The 19,806-nt window shown below is 47.4% G+C and overlaps 1 protein-coding gene across 3 annotated transcripts; it reads right to left on the reverse strand.

Annotated features, from left to right (window-relative positions):
• Window positions 1-4,375: 4,375 nt before the first annotated feature.
• Window positions 4,376-15,484, reverse strand: Spn (sialophorin). 3 transcript variants are annotated; one of them, XM_031388374.1, is made up of 3 exons: window positions 6,909-7,015; window positions 6,169-6,552; window positions 4,376-6,111 (listed from the first exon to the last, which is right to left on the reverse strand). In XM_031388374.1, exons 2-3 carry the CDS (start codon window positions 6,516-6,518, stop codon window positions 5,241-5,243), a joined length of 1,221 nt encoding a protein of 406 aa, XP_031244234.1. In that variant the 5' UTR covers window positions 6,519-6,552; window positions 6,909-7,015; the 3' UTR covers window positions 4,376-5,240. The 3 variants fall into 3 exon arrangements, with proteins under 3 accessions (XP_031244234.1, XP_031244233.1, XP_031244232.1); XM_031388373.1 differs by lacking the exon at window positions 6,909-7,015 and adding an exon at window positions 15,125-15,484 and having other exon boundaries at window positions 4,376-6,552; XM_031388372.1 differs by having other exon boundaries at window positions 4,376-6,552.
• Between the last annotated feature and the right edge of the window lie 4,322 nt (window positions 15,485-19,806).

The raw sequence follows: 19,806 nt of genomic DNA on the forward strand, positions 1-19,806 counted from the left end.
CTCAACCAGGAAAAATGCTTTGTGAGTTTATTTTTTGTTTGAAACAGGGTCTCATTATGTAGCCTTTCTCACCCTGGAACTTGCCATGTAGACCAGGATGGTTTTAATATATTAATTTTTATTTTATATGCAATGATGTTTTGTCTGCATGCATGTGTGAGGGTGTCAGATCCCCTGGAACTGGAGTTGCAGACAGTTGTGAGCTGTGAGCTTCTGGGAATTGAACCCAGGTCCTCTGGAGGGGCAGCTCCAACTTTTAACCAGTGAGTCATCTCTCCAGCACCTCACCCCACCATGTTTTTTAGGTTTCTTTGTTTTGTTTTGTCTTGTTTTGTTTCTTAACTTTATTTTATATATGTGAGTACAGTGTTGCTCTCTTCAGACACATCAGAAGAGGGCATTGAATCCCATTACAGATGGTTGTGAGCCACCATGTGGTTGCTGGGAACTGAACTCAGGACCTCTGGAAGAGCAGTCAGTGCTCTCAAGCATTGAGCCATCTCCACTCCCAAACACCCCCCACCCCTTATTTTTTGAAACAGGATTTCTCTGTATAACAACCCTGGCTGCTCTGGAACTCAATCTGTAGACCAGCGTGGTCTTGAACTCAAGAGATTTTGCCTGCCTCTGCCTCCTGAGTGTTGGGATTAAAGGCAGGTGCCCCCACCACCTGGCTGTAGCCAGCGTTCTTAATGGCTGAGCCTTCTTTCCAGCCCTGTGATTATTTACTGTTGAACTATTTGGGCTTCAGATATTGATTTTGAGACAGGTTCTCATGTAGTTTAAGATGGCTTCACACTTGCTATGTATCCCAGGATGACCTTAAGTTCCTGATCCTTCTGTAACACTTCCCAAGTTCTAGCAGCGACAGGCTTGTGCTACCAGGCCTGGCTCATGGTTTTTGTTTTAAAATGACTGAAAGAATTTTGAACATTTTTGTCACAAATAAATATCTGAGTGGACAGGCATGTTAATTACCCTGATTTGATTACTCAACATTGTGCATATATTGATATAGATTTTATATATATGTACCTCAGAAAACTGAATAACTATTGCATGCCAATTCAAAGTAGAATAAAAATTTGTCTGGGCATGGCTGAATACTCCTGTACTCCCAACACTTGGAAGGCTGATGTCAGAGGAGACATCAGGGCTAAGGGTAAGACCCTGCCTGTCTGAAAACAAAGCAAAACCAGTAATCTTTTTGTTTTGTTTTGTTGTTTTGTTTTGTTTTTGTTTTTTTCAAGACAAGGTTTCTCTGTGTAGCCTTGGCTGTCCTGAAACTCACTCTGTAGACCAGACTGGCCTAGAACTCAGAAATCTGCCTGCCTCTGCCTCCCAAGTGCTGGGATTAAAGGCATGTGCCACCACTGCCCGGCGAACCTTTCCTTTCCTTAAAACAAAGGGAATAATAGCTGGATATGGGTGTGCACACCTGTAATCCCAGCAGAGGGAGGCAGAGGGAGAAATGTTAGCAGTTGCAGGCCAGCTGCAGGCCAGCTGCACATCCCAGGTTATGTGTCTTAAAATACAAAAACAAACAACAATGAGAAAAACTGCAAAACAAAAAACCAATACTAGAAGAAAAGGGAGAGGAGAAGGGGGGAAGAGGAGGAAGAGGAAGAGGAAGAGAAGGAGGAAGAGGAGGAGGAAGAAGAGGAGGAGGAGGAGGAAGAGAAGGAGAAGGAGGAGGAGGAGGAAGAGAAGAAGGAGGAGGAGGAGGAAGAGAAGAAGGAGGAGGAGGAGGAGGAGGAGGAAGAGAAGGAGAAGGAGGAGGAGGAGGAAGAGAAGAAGGAGGAGAAGGAGGAGGAGGAGGAGGAGAAGGAGAAGGAGGAGGAAGAGGAGGAGGAGGAGGAGAAGGAGGAGCAGCAAACAAAAATAAAATAGAACGTGGGGGTGGGGCTGTACAAGGATCCCAGGAGAGCACAGGCAAAATGAAACCTGAGGAAATGACCAGGGGAGGAGGGACCGACTAGTGGGAGAGTCATGCACTTAGGACCAAAGAAGCAAGCACTGGGAAGTTTGAGGATGTCTTTAGACATGTTGCCTGGCAACGGAAGGAAGAATGGCACTGACTGTCCACAGAGGCTCCATGGGACAGATGGGATGCCCCGCCCTTTCTATCCCAACACTCAGAAGACAACTTAAGCCTTCTGAGATTGTCTCCACAGCTCTCTTCCAACCACACCCTCCACAGCTCTCTAAGAAGCATCTGTCTCAACAATTTTTAAAAGATTTATTTATTTTTATGTGTATGAATATTTGGCTTGCATGTATGTATGTATACCACATGTATATCTGCTGGCCTTGAAAGTCAGAAGATGCCATTGGATCTCCTGGAACTGGAGCTGCAGATAGTTGGGAGCTGCCATCTTAGGTGCTGGGGACAGAGTCTGAGTCCCCTGGAAGAGCAGTCAGTGCTCTAACCAATGAGCCATTTCCCATCCCCCTCACCAACATTTTTCATAACTGTAAAAGTAAAGACATTTATTGTGTAAAATACAGAAAAAGTAAGGTGAAAAGTCACACTTAAATTCCCCACCTTTAGGGGGGCCACACTAAACACTCAGGGTTGAGATAATACATATGTATTTACACATAGTTTACTTTTCCATACCCTGTGTCAGCCGCAGGCATTTCTGAGATCATTACACATTTCTGAAGACAAGGCCAGGATGTCACAAACACAAGCCACTTACTATGGTTTCATAACTGATAGAGGTGAAACTGTCGCCGTGTTTTACATCTCCCTGTTTCTGTTTGCCTCTTTCTTCTTCTTCTATTTTTGCTGCTCCTGTATCTGTTGCTTACCGGTCTTTCTCTCTCCTGAGCTGAAGGACACCTGTCTATGTCTGCCATGATCCCTGCTCCACTTATATACTTTTGCAGTCTTAGTCTTTGTGTTAAATGCCTTCCCCTTGCTATCTGCCAACACCTCATCTATCCATCCATCTACCCATCCATCTACCCATCCATCTACCCATCCATCCATCCATCCATCTATCCATCCACCCATTCATCCACCTATCCATCCATCTATCCATCCATCCATCCAACCACCCATCCATCCAACCACCCATCCATTCACCCACCCACCCATCCATCCATCCATCTACCCACTCACCCATCCACCATCCATCCATCTACCCACCCATCCATCCATCCATCCACCCACCCACCCATCCATCCACCCATCCATCCATCCATCCATCCATCCATCTATCCATCCAACCATCCATTCATCCATGGGAAAATGCACTGAGTGCTTGCTGCCTACCAGGCACCAGAGCCACTAGGAAGAGAGATGTGGCCAAACCCTGGGACAAACGTTAAGCTTCCTTATCTCCCTTCAGAGGTAGAATACCAACCACTTCCTAGTTTTGGTTCTCTTGTGACACTTTTGTCTGTCATTCCACTTAGCACCCAGAACATTTGACCCTGTCTGGGCTGAGGTCCTGTTGGATGCTATCCACCATCTCTACCCCATTTCCTTGTCTTCCTCCCTGCACCTGAAAACCTGAAACACCTCAGAAGTGACAGTGGAGCAAGACAGGCAGAGCCATTGAACTCTCAGCTTGGTGACATTCTCTTCTAAGCCTGAAATCGGGGCACTTGGTTTGGCAAAAACCAACCACAACAGTTGCTGTGTTCCTTAAGGGATATTTGCAACTCATTTGAGCCATCTCTTTCATAGCTGGTCCACACAGCGCCTAGAGAGCAGCAGAAATGGGTTCAGTGTAGCCCAGGTGTGCCCAGCTCAGCCCTTCCTGTTCCCTACAGACTCGGGGAGGGGATGATGACGGCTTCATGTGGTGGCAGCTGGTGCATGTCCCTTTCCACTCCTTGTCCCCTCCCTCCCACCTTCCCCTTTCCCATCCAGGCCACACACAACCGCAAGCACATGTCTCTTTTTGTAGGTCAGTCCGTTCTCAAGGACGGGGCCCTCTGACTCCACAGCTTCCTCTTGCACATCTCCTCCAGCAACCAGCTTTGGACCATGTGCCAGGGCTGGTATCAGAGGCTGGCAGGGTCAGAAACAGCACAATGGTGGCCTGTCCCCTCTTTCTACCTCAGACCCTTAGGGACTCTCTGGCATCGGTGTCCCACTCCCTGGGCTTATCTTTAATTTAACTCTCTCTTAGTCCCCTGAGACAAGGGAAGGGCTTCAGCCTTGGGATGGAAGAGGAAACAGACAAGCTGAGCCTGCAGAGGAAAGCATCAAAGCCAGTGGTTTGTACCACCCAGTCCCAGCACTGGGCTGACTCCTCTCCCCTTCTTGCATGTGTGCCTGCTGGTGTGTGCACGGTGTGGGTGTGGTGTGTGCTGGTGTGAGGGAGCCTCTGAGGAAAGGATATGGCAGCTTAGTTGAAGAACTCACACTTGATGGCACATTTAGTCCCCATCACCTTTGCATTCTTCTAGGGGCTACAGACACACTTAGATTTTTAGCCATACCCTGTCTGAACACTATGAAGAGACCTGAGTACTCCGCAGCTCCTGCATCGCCCCTTTTGGAGCTCACTAGCACCTGCCCTGCTCTCTCCCATGGTCTATACTCAACAGTACTGTTCACAGCCATCACCTAAATTGTCCTATCTTGCATACAAACCATACTTCCAAATGGACACAGCCGGTGTGGAGACTACATGGAGCCAGAAACTCTCCTCATCCCTACCCCAAGGAGAAGTGACCGATTTCTGGCAGGCTCCCTGCAAGCAGCCACCAGCCAGCACCAAATCAGAGTGCTCTGGGAAAAGTCACAGGTCACAGTTCACCCAAGAGCAAGCTGGATGGCCCCATCCAGACTCTAAGCTGGCCCTAAAGCAAATGGTAGTTGCGAGGCAGTCCTGAAGGGGCCCCTGCTGGGGAGGGGGTTTGTGCATGGACTTCATAGCTTCATCCTAGGGAGTTTTCTGGCCTGTCGTTTCATCCTTCTTGTCCGATCCCAGCATTCCAAGGGGGATCCTTGGAAAAAATGTGGGTCAACAAAGATTATCCTCATGAAGATTCAGCAACTGGTTCCAAAGGGAGCACGGAGGAAGGCGAGCACTGAGGAAGGTGAGGTGGGAAACAGCAGGGGCTGGGGTTTGAGGGAGGAAGTGGATGGATGAAGAATGAATGAATGAAAGAATGAATGAATGAATGGACTTGGTCCACAAATATTCACAAATGCAGAGTGTGAGGCAGCTGACAGGAGGATCCAGGGTTAAGGAGCAGGTTGGATGAGCACCTGTTGCTCATAGAGACTGAGGTGCAGCCTCAGCTTTGGCTTGTGGCCCGTCAGAAGTTGGGGTTTCCACAGCTTCATCCTCACTGCCCACAAGCGGCTCTTCCTCCCCCTTCAGGTTGGGACCGGACCCAGGCTTCAGCTCTTCTAGTACTAAAGAGCCCTGGCGAGACTTCCGTCTGCTGAAGAAAGTAGTGAGTGTGGGTCGCTGCCCGGAGCCTTCTGCTTCCAGTACTCCAGAGCCCTTGTTGCCCCCTGACCCTGACGTGGTTGTGGCCTCTTCATCAGGAACCCGGGCTGGCCCAGCCCAGGCATCCACCACCCCATTTCGTTTTCCACCTCTGCTCAGGGTCAGGGCCCCAGTCCTCCGCTTTTGCCTCTGGCGCCACAACAGCAGTAGCGCCACAATGGCCAAAACCACCATCAATGCAATAAGCAAGGGTACCAGCAACATGCCCCTTGACCCTTGGCGCGGCGACCTGGTGGTTATGGGATCTCGGGTAGACGGCATAAATATTTTTGTCCTGGAGAATGGGGTGCCACTGGCCACACTGGAACTCTCCACAGAACTGGTTGCTATGGTGGCAGGGAGACCACTGGTCTTGGAGCTTACTGTTGTAGCCAGAGATGGTCCACTGGTCTCCTCAGAGCTTGTTGTCACAGTGTCGGGGGGTGCCCTGGTCCCTTTAAAGGTAGATATAGATGTTACAGTTCTCTCTGTCACAGGATTGGCTACAGTGACAGAAGGGTCACTGGCTACATTCGATGTTTCTGGAAGCACAGGACTGGCTACAGTGACAGGAGGGTCACTGGCTACATTTGATGTTTCTGGAAACACAGGACTGGTTATAGTGACAGGAGGGTCACTGGCTACATTTGATGTTTCTGGAAACACAGGACTGGTTATAGTGACAGGAGGGTCACTGGCTACATTTGATGTTTCTGGAAGCAGTACTGATGTCCTGCTGGAAACTTTCTGAGAGAATGTAGCCTCAGGAACAGGGATGCTCATGCTGGCACCAGCAGAAGTCCCAACAGAAGACAATTCAGTAGTTCCTAAGGGGGTCGAAGAAACTGGGATTGGGGTCTGCCTCCAGGGGCTGATGGTCTCCTTAGGGTTCTCTGTCACTGGCCCGATAAAGGCTGATGAGTTGGCACTCCAGGCTTCAGAGGTACTTGGGGTCTTGATAGGTGGGGTAGATATCCATGTCATTGTGTTCTGCGGACTTTCTGGGCTCACCACTTTGATGCAGAAGCCCCCAAGGAGGAGGAGGAAAGGTAAGGCCATCTCCAGAGCGACAGGCGGGAGCAGGAGTTGGGACCTGAATGTAGGGAAGTTACAGAAGAACACACAGGGGTTGGGGAGGGAAACCTGGTCAGCTCCCCTCCTTCTGCCCACTTCCCTGCCAACTGCCAAGCCCAACTTGTGGTTTAACGTTTTGGGTTTTTTTTTTTCCATTCTTGCTTTCACTATTACCAGAGACAACAGGGGAACCTATGGCTCCGGTGACTCCCACCCTGAGCAGCCATGTCCTCCTGGCCTTCACTCATTGTTCCAGCCAGTGGCTCTTGACCCTCTTTTCCCATCACCCTACTCATCTTTTCAAACTATAGGCACATTCCTTCATCCTCTGAGCATCCCCCACCACCGCAACCCACCAAGATCATATCCTCTTACCAGCTTAACGGTTAGGGCACAGGGCCAGGGCGAGTACCTCCAGTTCTTCCTGAGGCTTGGTCAGGACTGGGGCAGACTGAGCCCCAGGGGGAAAGGAAGTGGGTCTTGGCTCCACCCACTCCACCCCTGCATCCTGCCCCACCCATTCCTACTCCCATAGTTGCCTCGGGGGACGCAAGGGTTCAGTGAAGGCATGAAGGGATGCTTGGGGGTCCAGAATGGGAATTCTTAGGTTTTCACTAGAGTATAGAATGTCAAAGGGTCAGAGATGGGTGATGGGAACTAGGGGGTGGAGTGGAATATATAGAAGGGTGAATGGTTTCCTTTCCACCCCTTGTCCCTCAAGCTGTTTGGCCAGAACCTGAGACGGTGGGTGCACTTCCTGTCGAAGAGCTCCCAGTAAGTACCAGGGCTAGGAGAAGCCTTGAGACTCATGGTCCTGAACCCTGCCAGAGCCTGGGGAATTGAGGTCACTCCTGTAGGCCCCAGTTTAAGCTAATACTAACACTGCATATCCTAGTGCCTTGGAGAACTAGGAGAGCTGGAGAGATGGCTGAAAGGTTTGGAGCCCTCAGAGGAGACAGGTTCAGTTCTGGCTTAGTGGCTCACGACCACCCATAATCCAGGGGATCCGACGCCCTCTTCTGGCTTCCAAGGGCACCAGCCCACATAGGTACAGATAGGCACTCATATACAAATGTGAAAATAAAATAAGATGTATTCAATGGCCAGGCGTGGTGGAGCACACCTTTAATCCCAGGTCTTAAGAGGCAGAGGCAAGTGGTTCTCTGTGAGTTCGAGGCCAACCTGGTCCACAGAGTGAGTTCCAAAACAGCCAGGGCAACAGAGAAACCCTATTCCAAAAGATAAAATAAAAATAAAAAGGTATATTTTAAAAAGAAAATTTCTAGAAAGACCTCTATTCGAAAATTAACCATGGGCTGGAGAGATAGCTCAGTGGTTAGGAGCACTGACTGTTCTTCCAGAAATTCTGAGTTCAATTCCCAGCAACCACACAGTGGCTCACAGTCATTTGTAATGGGATCCAATGCCCTCTTCTGGTGTGTCTGAAGAGAGTAACAGTGTACTCATATAAATAAAATAAATAAATCTTTAAGAAAGAAAGTAACCAAAGGTCTTCAACTGAGTGAGAACTAGGGTCTGGGATCATTTCTGCAGATTGATCCCAGGGCCTGGGTGCTACATATGTCCTCTACACTGAGCCACCACCCCAGCCTTGAATAAGGAGATCTTTGCACTCTTTCTTTTAATGACTTGTCGCCTGACTTGAATTAGGAAATGGATTCTTATGGTATGTGTTTGTTTGGGGGCTTTTCCTTTTAAAAATTCATAACTGATTTTTATTTGTAAAAACAGTTCTGTGAATGATAAAAGAAGAAAACTGGTGACTCTCCTTTGAGGGGCCCACACCCACACTCTCAGTCGTGTCTTTATTTCTGAACACCTTTCTTTCTCTTAACCCTAGATCTTACAGATCTATATATTTTTTTTAAAGATTTATTTGTTATTATACATAAGTACACCATAGCTGTCTTCAGATGTGCCAGAAGAGGGCGTCAGATCTCATCATGGGTGGTTGTGAGCCACCATGTGGTTGCTGGTACTTGAACTCAGGACCTTTGGAAGAGCAGTCAGTGCTCTTACCCACTGAGCCATCTTGCCAGCCCCCCCTTTTTTTAAAGATTTATTTATTATTATAAATGAGTACACTGTAACTGTCTTCAGACCACCAGAAGAGGGCATCAGATTTCATTATGGGTGGTTGTGAGCCACCATGTGGTTGCTGGGATTTGAACTCATGATCTTCAGAAGAGCAGTCGGTGCTCTTACTCACTGAGCCATCTCATCAGCCCCCCTATATTTTTAAATCTCCAAAACAGGAAAGAATTTTAAGATATCTATACCTCAAAATCTCTCAGCAAGCCCAGATTCTATAACAACAACAAAAATACTAAAATAGGTCGCTGGCAGAGTCTGGACTTGGACTGTAGCCATTCGGTACTGAGTTAATCTGGCAGGAGTCTCCAGGGCAGAAGCAGAGCTTAGCTCACAGGACAGCAGGTAGCACACGCATTCATTTGCATGGACATTCTTTACTTCAGAGTCCTGGGAGACACATAATGGCCTACATTTCCATCCTGCGCACAGTAGGTCCACGCAGGAATACCAGGCTTGCGGTAGAGTGCTTCATTTATAGCACAAGTAAGCAAGCTACTCTGCATCCCTTTAGGAATGTACACCTTGCTCACTGTAACCCATGCTAGAAATGGCTTGGGGGACAGACACTGGGGCCTTGCATCCTAGACAAACCCAGCAAACATGCATAGGGCTGCTTGGACCTCTGGATGGCCTCTCCCAACAGTCAACATTGAGGCTCACATAAAAAGAAAGGTCACCTATAGCAATCAGGCATAGTGGTAGGTACATGCTGTGAGCTCAGCCCTATGGAGGCTGAAATTTTAAAAATTAAAAAAAAAAAAAATCCAATCCTAGCAGCACACACTTTTAATTCCAGCACTTGGGAGTCAGAGGCAGGTGGATCTCTGTGAGTGCTCCGAGAGTGAGCCGGTCTGGTCTACAGAGTAAGACTCAGAACAGACAGCCTGGGCTACACAGAGAAACTCTATCTCAATAAAACAACAACAAAACCAGCATCATCTTCATCAGCAGATAAGACTCCTGTCCTCCTGGCTGGGCGTGCAGGCTCTGCATCCCACTGTGCCCTTTTGTTACTGAACGTTAGTTAGTTCAGAGCATACAGCATACGTATTGGGGATTCATTTCATGTCAACCTGCACAGCTGCCTGATAGTTCATGGCATGTATCACAGCAAAATTCATCTCTCTTAAGGAACATTGTTTATATAGTTTCCAAAGCTTCCTGATTAAAACGAAGCTCAGGAAATGGTCTTGGTTTTCCTTCCTTCATATTTTTATGTTCTGTATTTTGGGGGCATTTGTTTGTTTGTTTGTTTAGACAAGGTTTGTGTATTCCAGGCTCAATCTGTATCCGAGGATGACCTGATTCTCCTGCCTTTGCCTTTGGCATTTTGGGGGCGTTTCACCTACCCCAAGTGCTGGGGATCGAACCCAGGGCTTCTCAGCCAGCTCAGCTATATCCCCAGCCCAGCCCTGATTATTTTTCTGATTATGTTGTTTTGTTTTTTTAATATGTCTGGGTGTCCTGCTAGCATGAATGACTGTGTGCTGTGTGCATGTGGTACTGAAGGAGGTCAGAAGAGGGCATCAGATGCCCCTGGAACTATAGATGTTTGTGGTGGAATTAAACCTGGGTCCTCCAGAAGAACAGCCACAGGGACATCTCTCCAGCCATGAATTGTTTTAACAAGAAAGACCAGGGGTAATGGAGGACAACTATAATCCTCCCATGGGGGTTAGGGGGAGAGGCTGGAGAATCAAGAGTTCAAGTCACTCTTGACTACATAGTAGCTTCAAGGCCACTGTGTGATACATGAGACCCCCATCTCAAAGAGGAGAGAGAAAGAATGGCAGGTAAGGGGGCTGGGGCAAAGGGGAAGCAGGGGGCAATAGGAGTGGGGGTGGGAGGGAGCAAATGTGGCAGGGTGTGGGGAAGCAGGGTGGGGCAGCCAGGAGTGGAGGTGGGGGGAATGGGGAGGGGCCAGAGAGAGCAAACAAGAAAGAGATGGGGGGAGAGAAAGGAGGGAGAGAATGGAGTGAAGAATGGGGGCAGAAAGAAGGGGTAGAACGGAGATAAGGGAAGAAGGGGGGACAACACCCCACTGTTGGGTGTATGTTTCTTTTATCACTGCAAACAGAAGAGCAACCAACTGCAAAGAATTGGCAACTGTTAATTATAGATAGAAAAAGATGTTTTAAGACTGTAGGATATCGGGCTTGAGAAGGCTTAGAGAATAAGAGCACTCGCTGCTCTTGGATGGACCCTGTTTCAGTTGCTTGCACTCCCACGGCAGCTTGCCTGCCCCTTTCTAATATCTGCCAGTTGTACACTACATACACACCAGCAACACAAAATAAATCTTTTACAATTTTTTGTCTTTTTTTTTTTTTAATAAAGGGATAAAATACAGGGATGGCGCTGGGCAATGGTGGCACATGCCTTTAATCCCAGCAGTTGGGAGGCAGAGGCAGGCGGATTTCTGAGTTTGAGGCCAGCCTGGTCAACAGAGTGAGTTCCAGGACAGCCAGGGCTATACAGAGAAACCCTGTCTCAAAAAACAAAAACAAAACAACAACAACAACAACAACAAAAAAAAAAACCAGGGGGAGAGATGGCTCAGAGACTAAGAGCACTGGCTGCTCTTGCAGAGGATTCAGGTTCCATTCCCAACACCCATATGATAGCTCATGACCATCTATAAATCCAATTCTATGAAGTCTGACCTTCTTCTGACCTCTGGCACCAAACATGCACATGGTACATAAACATACATACATACAGGGAAGACACTTGTACATATAATTTTTTTTTACTTTAAATATAGAATATAGGGGGAAATGTTCAAAGATAACAAACGCACCCAACTTTAGAAAGAGAAAAACTTATGTTTGGCAAAATGACCTTTTTTTTTTTGGTTTTTCAAGACGGGGTTTCTCTGTATAGCCCTGGCTGTCCTGGAACTCACTCTGTAGACCAGGCTGGCCTCAAACTCAGAAATCCACCTGCCTCTGCCTCCCAAGTGCTGGGATTAAAGGCGTGTGCCACCACTGCCTGGCCAAAATGACCATTTTAAACAAACTGCTCCATTTTAAACAAACTGCTGCTGATGGAGTTGAACGCAGATTGACCATTATCAATGTCTGTTGAATATCAATCACCCTAGACTCAGGAGACAGCAGAGAGGGAAAAGAGTGAATCCAGACTCTACCACTCAATAGCCATAGCCTGGCTGAGAAAACTCACGGGAAGGAGACAGGGAGGAGATGTGGGGCAGGGCCACGCCCCATCAGCCATCCCAGCGCAGACAATCCTCTGCCTCATTCAACAGCTCCCTGCAAGCAAGCCTAGCTACACTAAACAAGGAACAATAAGAAGCTAACTAGCTGCCACTGCATCTGGGGCAGGCCAGGCTCAGTGCCACATATGCTCCGTTCACGTCTCCTTACGATGACCAGATTTTAAGGTGAAGAAAACAAGAAGAAAATCTGAGAAACAAAACAGAGAGAGAGAGATTTGCCCAGGCAGTAGATCCTAGGAGATTCAAAACTGAGTTTACTTAAGGCTGGAGACCAAAGGCAAGGCTGGGTAACTGTGCTGGTTAAAGACCGAAGGACTTGAACTGTGCGGGTCGGGGATTGCTGGGATTTAAATAAATTGTATAGTACTTATTAAAATGGGGGCTGAAGTCAACTTTAGAGAGTATTGAGGAAGACTTAATAAGCAGACACGTTTTTGAGATGGGCCCTACTGAGTAGCCAAGGCTAGCCTCAAACTTGAAATCGCCCTGCTCCAATCTCCAAGTTTTGGGGTCAAAGGCATGTGTTGCCATTCACAACCTCGGAAAAACAAGATGTTTTAGACTGACCTTTAGAAAGCTAAAGGAGATAGGGATTCCTCTCCTCTGATACCTGTATCCAAACTATCTATGAATTCTGCCATTTCGAACTTCAAAAACTGGGTTTGGCGTTTGCCATTAAGCTTCTGAATGGCATGCTTGCTGAAGGAAGCTGCTCCTTAGAGAGAGCCAAGGTCTGGAAAGCATGAGCCAAGGCTGGAGCAGAGCATCGTGTATGGAGGTCAGAGGTCAATGTGCAGGCATTGACTCTCTCCTTCCAGCTTATGGGACTCAGGTGGTTATACGCCACAGCAAGCGCCTTTACTTGCTGAGACATTTCACAGACCCTGGGGTCTTTCTGCATCAATCAACACCTCAAAGAAGAATTAGGATACATTAAAAAGCCAACGGCGCCGGGTGGTGGCGGTGCACACCTTTAATCCCAGCACTTGGGAGGCAGAGGCAGGCAGATTTCTGAGTTCAAGGCCAGCCTGGTCTACAGAGTGAGTTCCAGGATAGCCAGGGCTATACAGAGAAACCCTGTCTCAAAAAACCAAAAAAAAAAAAAAAAAAAAAAAAAAAAAAAAGCCAAGGGACAGTTTGCCGGAATTAACAAAGGTCAGAGCAGGCATGAGGGTTGTCTCTGCCTGCAGTGAGGGATGTCAGGTTTGGGGTGTGGCTTCTCTACAAGCATGGGACCCAGAGTTCCTCCCAGTGTCAAAAGGAGGAGGAGCAGGAAGAGGAGGGGATGAATAACCAATACATTACAAGGGTAGAGAAGGAAACCTGAAATTCATTGCTGATTCTGAAGAGTTGAGAGACAGAAGGAAGGCAGGAAGGAGGCAGGGGGAGGTGTGAGCGAGGCAGGAAGGAGGGGAGAGGGAGATAGAGGGCAGCGGGTTAAGCTCTTGCACAATGGGAAAACTTTACCAGCACCTGGCTTAAGAAAGAGTGGGGTTCAAAACACGGGGTGAGAGAGGTCTTAGGGTGAGAGAGGCCTTAGGGTGAGAGAGACCTTAGTCAGGCCTGGAATCCCAGCAGGAAGAGCAGAGAGGCATTGGATCTCTCACCTGAGACCAGAATAGCAGGCTACTGTGAGCTGCCAGCTATGGCACTGGGAACTGAACAAGGTCCTGTGCAAGAACAGCAGGCACTCTTTCTCTTTAAGCTACCTCTCCAGTCCTAAACAGCTAGGAACTTCAGGGTGGAAAAAAAAATCTAGCAGATGCCATCTTAACAAAATAGCCAAACTTTTTTTTTTTTTTGGTTTTTCGAGACAGGGTTTCTCTGTATAGCCCTGGCTGTCCTGGAGCTCACTCTGTAGACCAGGCTGGCCTCGAACTCAGAAATCCACCTGCCTCTGCCTCCCAAGTGCTGGGATTAAAGGCGTGCGCCACCACGCCCGGCTTCAAAATAGCCAAACTTAACAGTAATAGGACAAACCTATATCAACGGCCTGTGACAGAAATGCCATAAGGACTCAAAGTGGTGTATTAGCTCAATTATTAAGACATAAGAAGTGGGATTGGAGAGGTGCCTCTGCAGTTAAGATTTTGTGCTGGAGTTTGGTCCCAGCATCCCTGTCGGGAGGCCTGTAACTCGAGATCTGACGCCTCTGGCCTCTGTGGGCATCTCTGCTTACATGCACACATATGCACAGACACATAATTTAAAATAAAGTAAGACCAGGCATCGGAGTGTACATGCCTCTAATCCCAGCGCTTGGGAGGCTGGGGCAGGCAGATCTCTATGAGTTTAAGGCCACCTTGGTCTACACAGTGAACTCAATCCAGGCCAGCCAAGGTTACGTAGTAAGACCCTATCTCAAAAAAGAGAAACAAATAGAAAAGTGAATCTAAAAGAAAGAGAGAAAGAAAGAAAGAAAGAAAGAAAGAAAGAAAGAAAGAAAGAAAGAAAGAAAGGAAGAAAGAAAGGAAGAAAGAAAGAAAGAAAAGAAGAGAAGAGAAAACATGAAATGTCAGAGGACAGCTTGGTTGTCAAGTGCTTGCCTTAGAAACTTCAGGCCCTGAGTTCATCCTCAGAATCCATACATAAAAACAAAACACAACAAAAGCCAAGCAAGGATGAGAGCGTATGCCAACAATGCCAACACCGGGGACAGCAAGACATTCACATACCTGTCAGCCTAGCCTACTCCAGCAAGCTCCGGGCCAATGAGAGACCCGACATCAAACCAAAGGTAGACCGTACCTGGTGAATGACACCTGAGCTTGTTCTCTGACCTCCACACACATGTGTGTCAGTTGCAGTGGCTCAGGCCTGTGGTCCCAGCCATTTGGGAGGCTGGAGCAGCATGGCCACTTGAGCCCAACCTGGACAACACACTAAAAGCACATCTCTTAAGAAAGTGAAAGGGGGCTGGAGAGATGGCTCAGTGATTAAGAGCACCTACTATTCTTCCGAAGGCCCTGAATTCAAATCCCAGCAACCACATGGTGGCTCACAACCATCCGTAGTGAGATCTGACACCCTCTTCTGGAGTGTCTGAAGACAGCTACAGTATACTTACATATAATAAATAAACAAACCTTTAAAAAAGAGAAAAGAAAAAGAAAGCAAGAGAGACAGAGGTGGAGGGGTCAGTGGAAGAAGCTCTGGCTGAGTGAGCATTAGTCACTTTTCTTGTCGTGACACCCGAGGGAGCACCATCCTAAGGGAGAAAAGGTTGTCCCCTACTTACAGTGGGTCTGCTGTGGTGGAGGTCTTGACAGCTGGAGCCTGAGACCACTGTTCACCTTGAATCCATAGCCAGGAAGCCGAGGGCCCAGGATTCCTGCCCCTTCCTTCCTTCCTTCCTTCCTTCCTTCCTTCCTTCCTTCCTTCCTTCCTTCCGCCTTTTGTGCAGCTCAGGACCCAAGGCCACGGAACTTTTGAAGCCTGCTTCCAGGGTAGGTCTTTCCACCTCGCCTTAATCAAGATGTGTGCCCGAGGCTGTTTTCTAGGGGACTCTAGATCCCATCAAGTTGTCAGATTACAAGAGCCACTGTAGTAAGAGACTTTCTCTCAGGGCATTGGGCGAACAGTGATGGAGCAGGAAGTCCTTCGAGCTGTCTGCTTACGTGTACACAGCCACCCACTCCACCCCACCCACCACACACGCACAAAGGAAAGAAAAAACAACATGGTACGCCACACAAAGAACATTTCACAAAACAACCAGCTGGGACTCTTCAAGTCAGAGAGGAAAAGGGGGGACGAGGATATTCTTCCAGGTCTTAAAGCAGAGACGGCTAACTGCCATGTAGATCTTAAATGAAGTAAAACTGTTACCAAGGAGGCGTAGAAGTGCTCCTCAGGAGAGTGCTTACCCTCCCAGGCAAGGCCACAGCTCAATCACATCACTACCACATAATCAGACAAATAAGCTGCTGCTGAGGACATCATCTGAATAACTAGCAAAATGTTAATATAGATCATAAGGTAGAAAATAGTATTAAATTGGTATTAGCCTTCCTGATTTTTAGCAGTACGTTAATTGGTTATGAAAGGGAATGTCTTTGTCCTTAGGAAATACGTATTTGAAGTATAAAGGAGTGAGTAATCACAGTATTGGCAAATTTCCTCTTAAATTGTTCCTAAAGATAATTAATTAATACCAGCTGGAGAAGATGGTGCAGTGTGCTTCCTATACCAGCATAGAGGCCTGAGCTCAGTTTCCCAGTACACACATAAAATGACAGACATGGCCGCACATGGCCATCCTCTTGGAGCTAGGGGTGGGACGGAGACAGGAGGGTTGAGGGGGTTTTCTGACCAGTCAGCCTAGCCAAAAAATAGCAAAATGTACAGTGAGAGACCCTGTCTCAAGGAAATAAGGTGGAGAGAGAGAGAGAAGAAGATAATGTAACATGCTTCTCTGGCCTGTACATACACACAGCAGACACATGCACTTGGAAGTTCACACAGCACAGGCACACACTAAGAGTTTTAACTAAAAACATAAGAACATGCTGGGCAGTGGTGGCACATGCCTTTAATCCCAGCACTTGGGAGGCAGAGGCAGGCGGATTTCTGAGTTCAAGGCCAGCCTGGTCTACAGAGTGAGTTCCAGGACAGCCAGGGCTACACAGAGAAACCCTGTCTCGAAAAACCAAAACCAAACCAAAACAAACCAACCAAACAAAAAACCATAATAACACTAAAAATACTAATGTGAGAGCTAAAAGTGAGGCCAATGGGGGCATTTTCCCCAAAGAAGCGACAGGATGAGGGACCTATTAACATGTCAAACAGGACAGTGGCAGTCTGGGCTGTCCCTGCATTGCAAGTCCCTATTAGAGTCCTGGCTCCTCCCAGCACTGATCACCCAAGCCTCTACTCTGAACCTCTCCAGCCCCGAGCCTCAACTGCCCTCCCCCAGCTGCTTCCTATGTAACCTAGACATTTTGTCTTGGTCCCTTCTCTTTGGTCCCACTCTCTCCTCTTCCTCTCTACTCATGGCCCTCTCCAGTCTGGACCCTTCCAGTTGCCTCTAGCTGTTCTCTCCCTCCTATCTACAATGTCCTCATTTTCATTCAGTAGGGAAACACATGAAGGGGCTCTGGGTGGTCTCTGCTGTATCATTCTTAAGATTTCTCTGTAATTCTGGAGTTTTAAAAAATAAAATAAAATGTTTTTTAAAATGCAAAGATAACAATCTAACCACATATCCCCAGCTTCCGGCTTCTGTCACGTGGACCTAATCTGGCTCCCCCTGTGTCTGACCTCATCTTTCCTCAGGCCGTTATTCACTACAGCCAGTCGCCTAACTCCATCCCTCTTTTTGTCTAAGACATGACAGAACTCCATGCTTTAATGCTGGGCTTAGAGACATACGCATGCCTGGGTTTCTTGTTTTGTTGTTTTGTTTTGTTTTGTTTTAATGGCCTGACAAAAGCAAGCTGGCTCACAGGTCGTGCGTGAAGACACAGCCCACTGTGGCAGCGGAGTCCCAACTGTAGCAGGCCATTCTGTACCTGCAGTCACTCAGGGTATGGTGCACCCCTCCCTTAGGGTTCTGGTCCGCCATGCTCACTTACTCTACTTAGCATAACCCAACAGGCCAGGCCAGAAATTTGCCTAACCTGGCTAACTCTCCTGTGTGCCCAAAGGCTTGTTTCTTAGGTGACTCCAGATCCCAGAGAGCTGACAACAGTAACCACCACAGACCTCCATTTTGTTCCTGGGGAAGTACACAAGCCTCGAGGGCTTTGCACCGGCCTGCTTGGCCTATCAAAAGGCCTTTCACTCAGATGGCCCCTCATCTCACAGGGTGACTCAAATGTCACCCTCTCCAAGATGACCTTGTCCACATACCCCTTATACAGGGGAGGAGGGCAGAGGTGATTGAGGAAGACATGGACCATCAACACCAGGTCTCCACACAAATCTGTATACACGGGCACGTGATGCAGGAAGACTTTGAAGTACTAAAACTGATGCTATAGAGGACTTATTAATAAATTTGCTTAGGAAACATTAAGGTACACAAAGTAGAATACAACTATCCCAGTTTCAAAGAACAGTCCTCTAGGGGGCAGCTCAAGGAGGCAGTACAGGATCACAGCCACCATTAAGTCCTGGTCTGTCTTTAAGTCTCCTGCCCTCTTACCAGGAAAAGCATAATCCTGCCAGGTAGGCGGAATGGACCTGGGTAGCAACCATTCAAAAAGAATAGCACAGGTGTACTTAAATAATCCTGCAGCCAGGCATGGTGGCACATGCCTTTAATCCTAGCATTTAAAGGCAGAGGCAGGATCTCTGCATTCAAGGCCAGTTTGGTCTATAAATCTAGTTCCAGGACAGCCAGGAAGTCTTCCATCTGCCCAAGGGGTCAGAATTGCAATCTCCTGTCTCTGTTTAAATTGTCACAGGGCAGTGGTGGTGCACACTTAATCCCAGCACTCAAGAAGTGCATGCACCATGCACCATCACCTTTTTTTTTTTTCAATAATCTCACTGACCCTGAGAGAGTTTACTACTTACCAAGAATTTTAGAGAAAGCAATAACCTTGAGTGAGAAAGCATTTTTCCTTAATAAGAATGTTAGGATCTAGGTAAAATATTAAGGCCTAGATGGAATGTTAAGGCCTAGGTAACAGTTACCTGGCTAGCCTGTCACTATAAGGAAACCTTCTCATATGTTTCTGCTGTTACTAGGAAACTTTCAAATGCCAAGATTGACTACATATTCTGTTATGTTCTGTGCCCTTGGAAGCCAATCATGATAGAAGTCAGCAGAACTGTTTTGTACAGTTACTCACAATAAACTTGGTCCAGAACCAACCACACAACACTTCCTGTACCTACGCATAAGCTTTTATGGTATTTATTTGCTCTATAAACTGCTCCTGGGATGGACCCCAACATAAGAGAGACACCTGCACCAATATAAGAAACTATTTGGAATAAGACTTCCATTTTGAGTAGTGGTCTAATAGAGTTTAAGTTCCCAAGACCTCCCAGGAAACTGGCATCCTACTTGCCAGAAAGAGGTATGTACATGGATAACTGACATACTGGTTGGCAAGTTAAAACAAATCCCATTGTGGTAGACAAGTTAAAAATGGATGTTAGGCCCGGCAGTGGTGGCACACACCTTTAATCCCAGCACTTGGAAGGCAGAGGCAGGTGGATTTCTGACTTCAAGGCCAGCCTGGTCTACAGAGTGAGTTCCAGGACAGCCAGGGCTACACAGAGAAACCCTATCTCGAAAAAACCAAAACCAAAACAAACAAACAAAAAAATGGACGTTAGACAAGACGAGTCCCCTGCCACAGTTGAATACCCCAACCAATGGGGGCAAGATAAGTGTACAACAAGGACATGTTCCTAAGGAAATCCCCTATCCCTAAATCCTGACTGATGGAATAACTTGGTACAGATGTTTGTGGATTTGGAACTTAAAAACCCTGTAGGATCTTAACTTGGGGTCATGGTTCAGTTCCCGAATCTGGACCATGATCCTGGCCAACCAGTTCTGGGCGTATGCTCAATAAACTATCCCTGTCTAACTGAGATCAGTGCTCCTGTGGTTTGTGAGGCGATTCCTGGGCCCCGACAAAGAGCAGACACGGTTAGGGGGTAATCAGTATATAAGCTGATAGCCAACCACTCCACAGTAGGGTTAATGGGGAGCAATTACAGAGAGAGAGAGAGAACAGCCAGAGGCATCCGGAACAGTCCAGAGAAAGAAGTAGACTGAACATGGCCAGCAGACTTGATCTGGCCATGAGAGAAGCAGAGAGATAGAGGAACATAGGAGAGAGAGAGAGAGAGAGAGAGAGAGAGAGAGAGAGAGAGAGAGAGAGAGAGAGAGAGAGAGAGAGAGAGAGAGGATAGCATGACATAGTAAAGTAGTTAGGTTATAAATAGAACGAGTAG

Source organism: Mastomys coucha, unplaced genomic scaffold, assembly GCF_008632895.1.
Source record: "Mastomys coucha isolate ucsf_1 unplaced genomic scaffold, UCSF_Mcou_1 pScaffold21, whole genome shotgun sequence".
Taxonomy (NCBI): domain Eukaryota; kingdom Metazoa; phylum Chordata; class Mammalia; order Rodentia; family Muridae; genus Mastomys; species Mastomys coucha.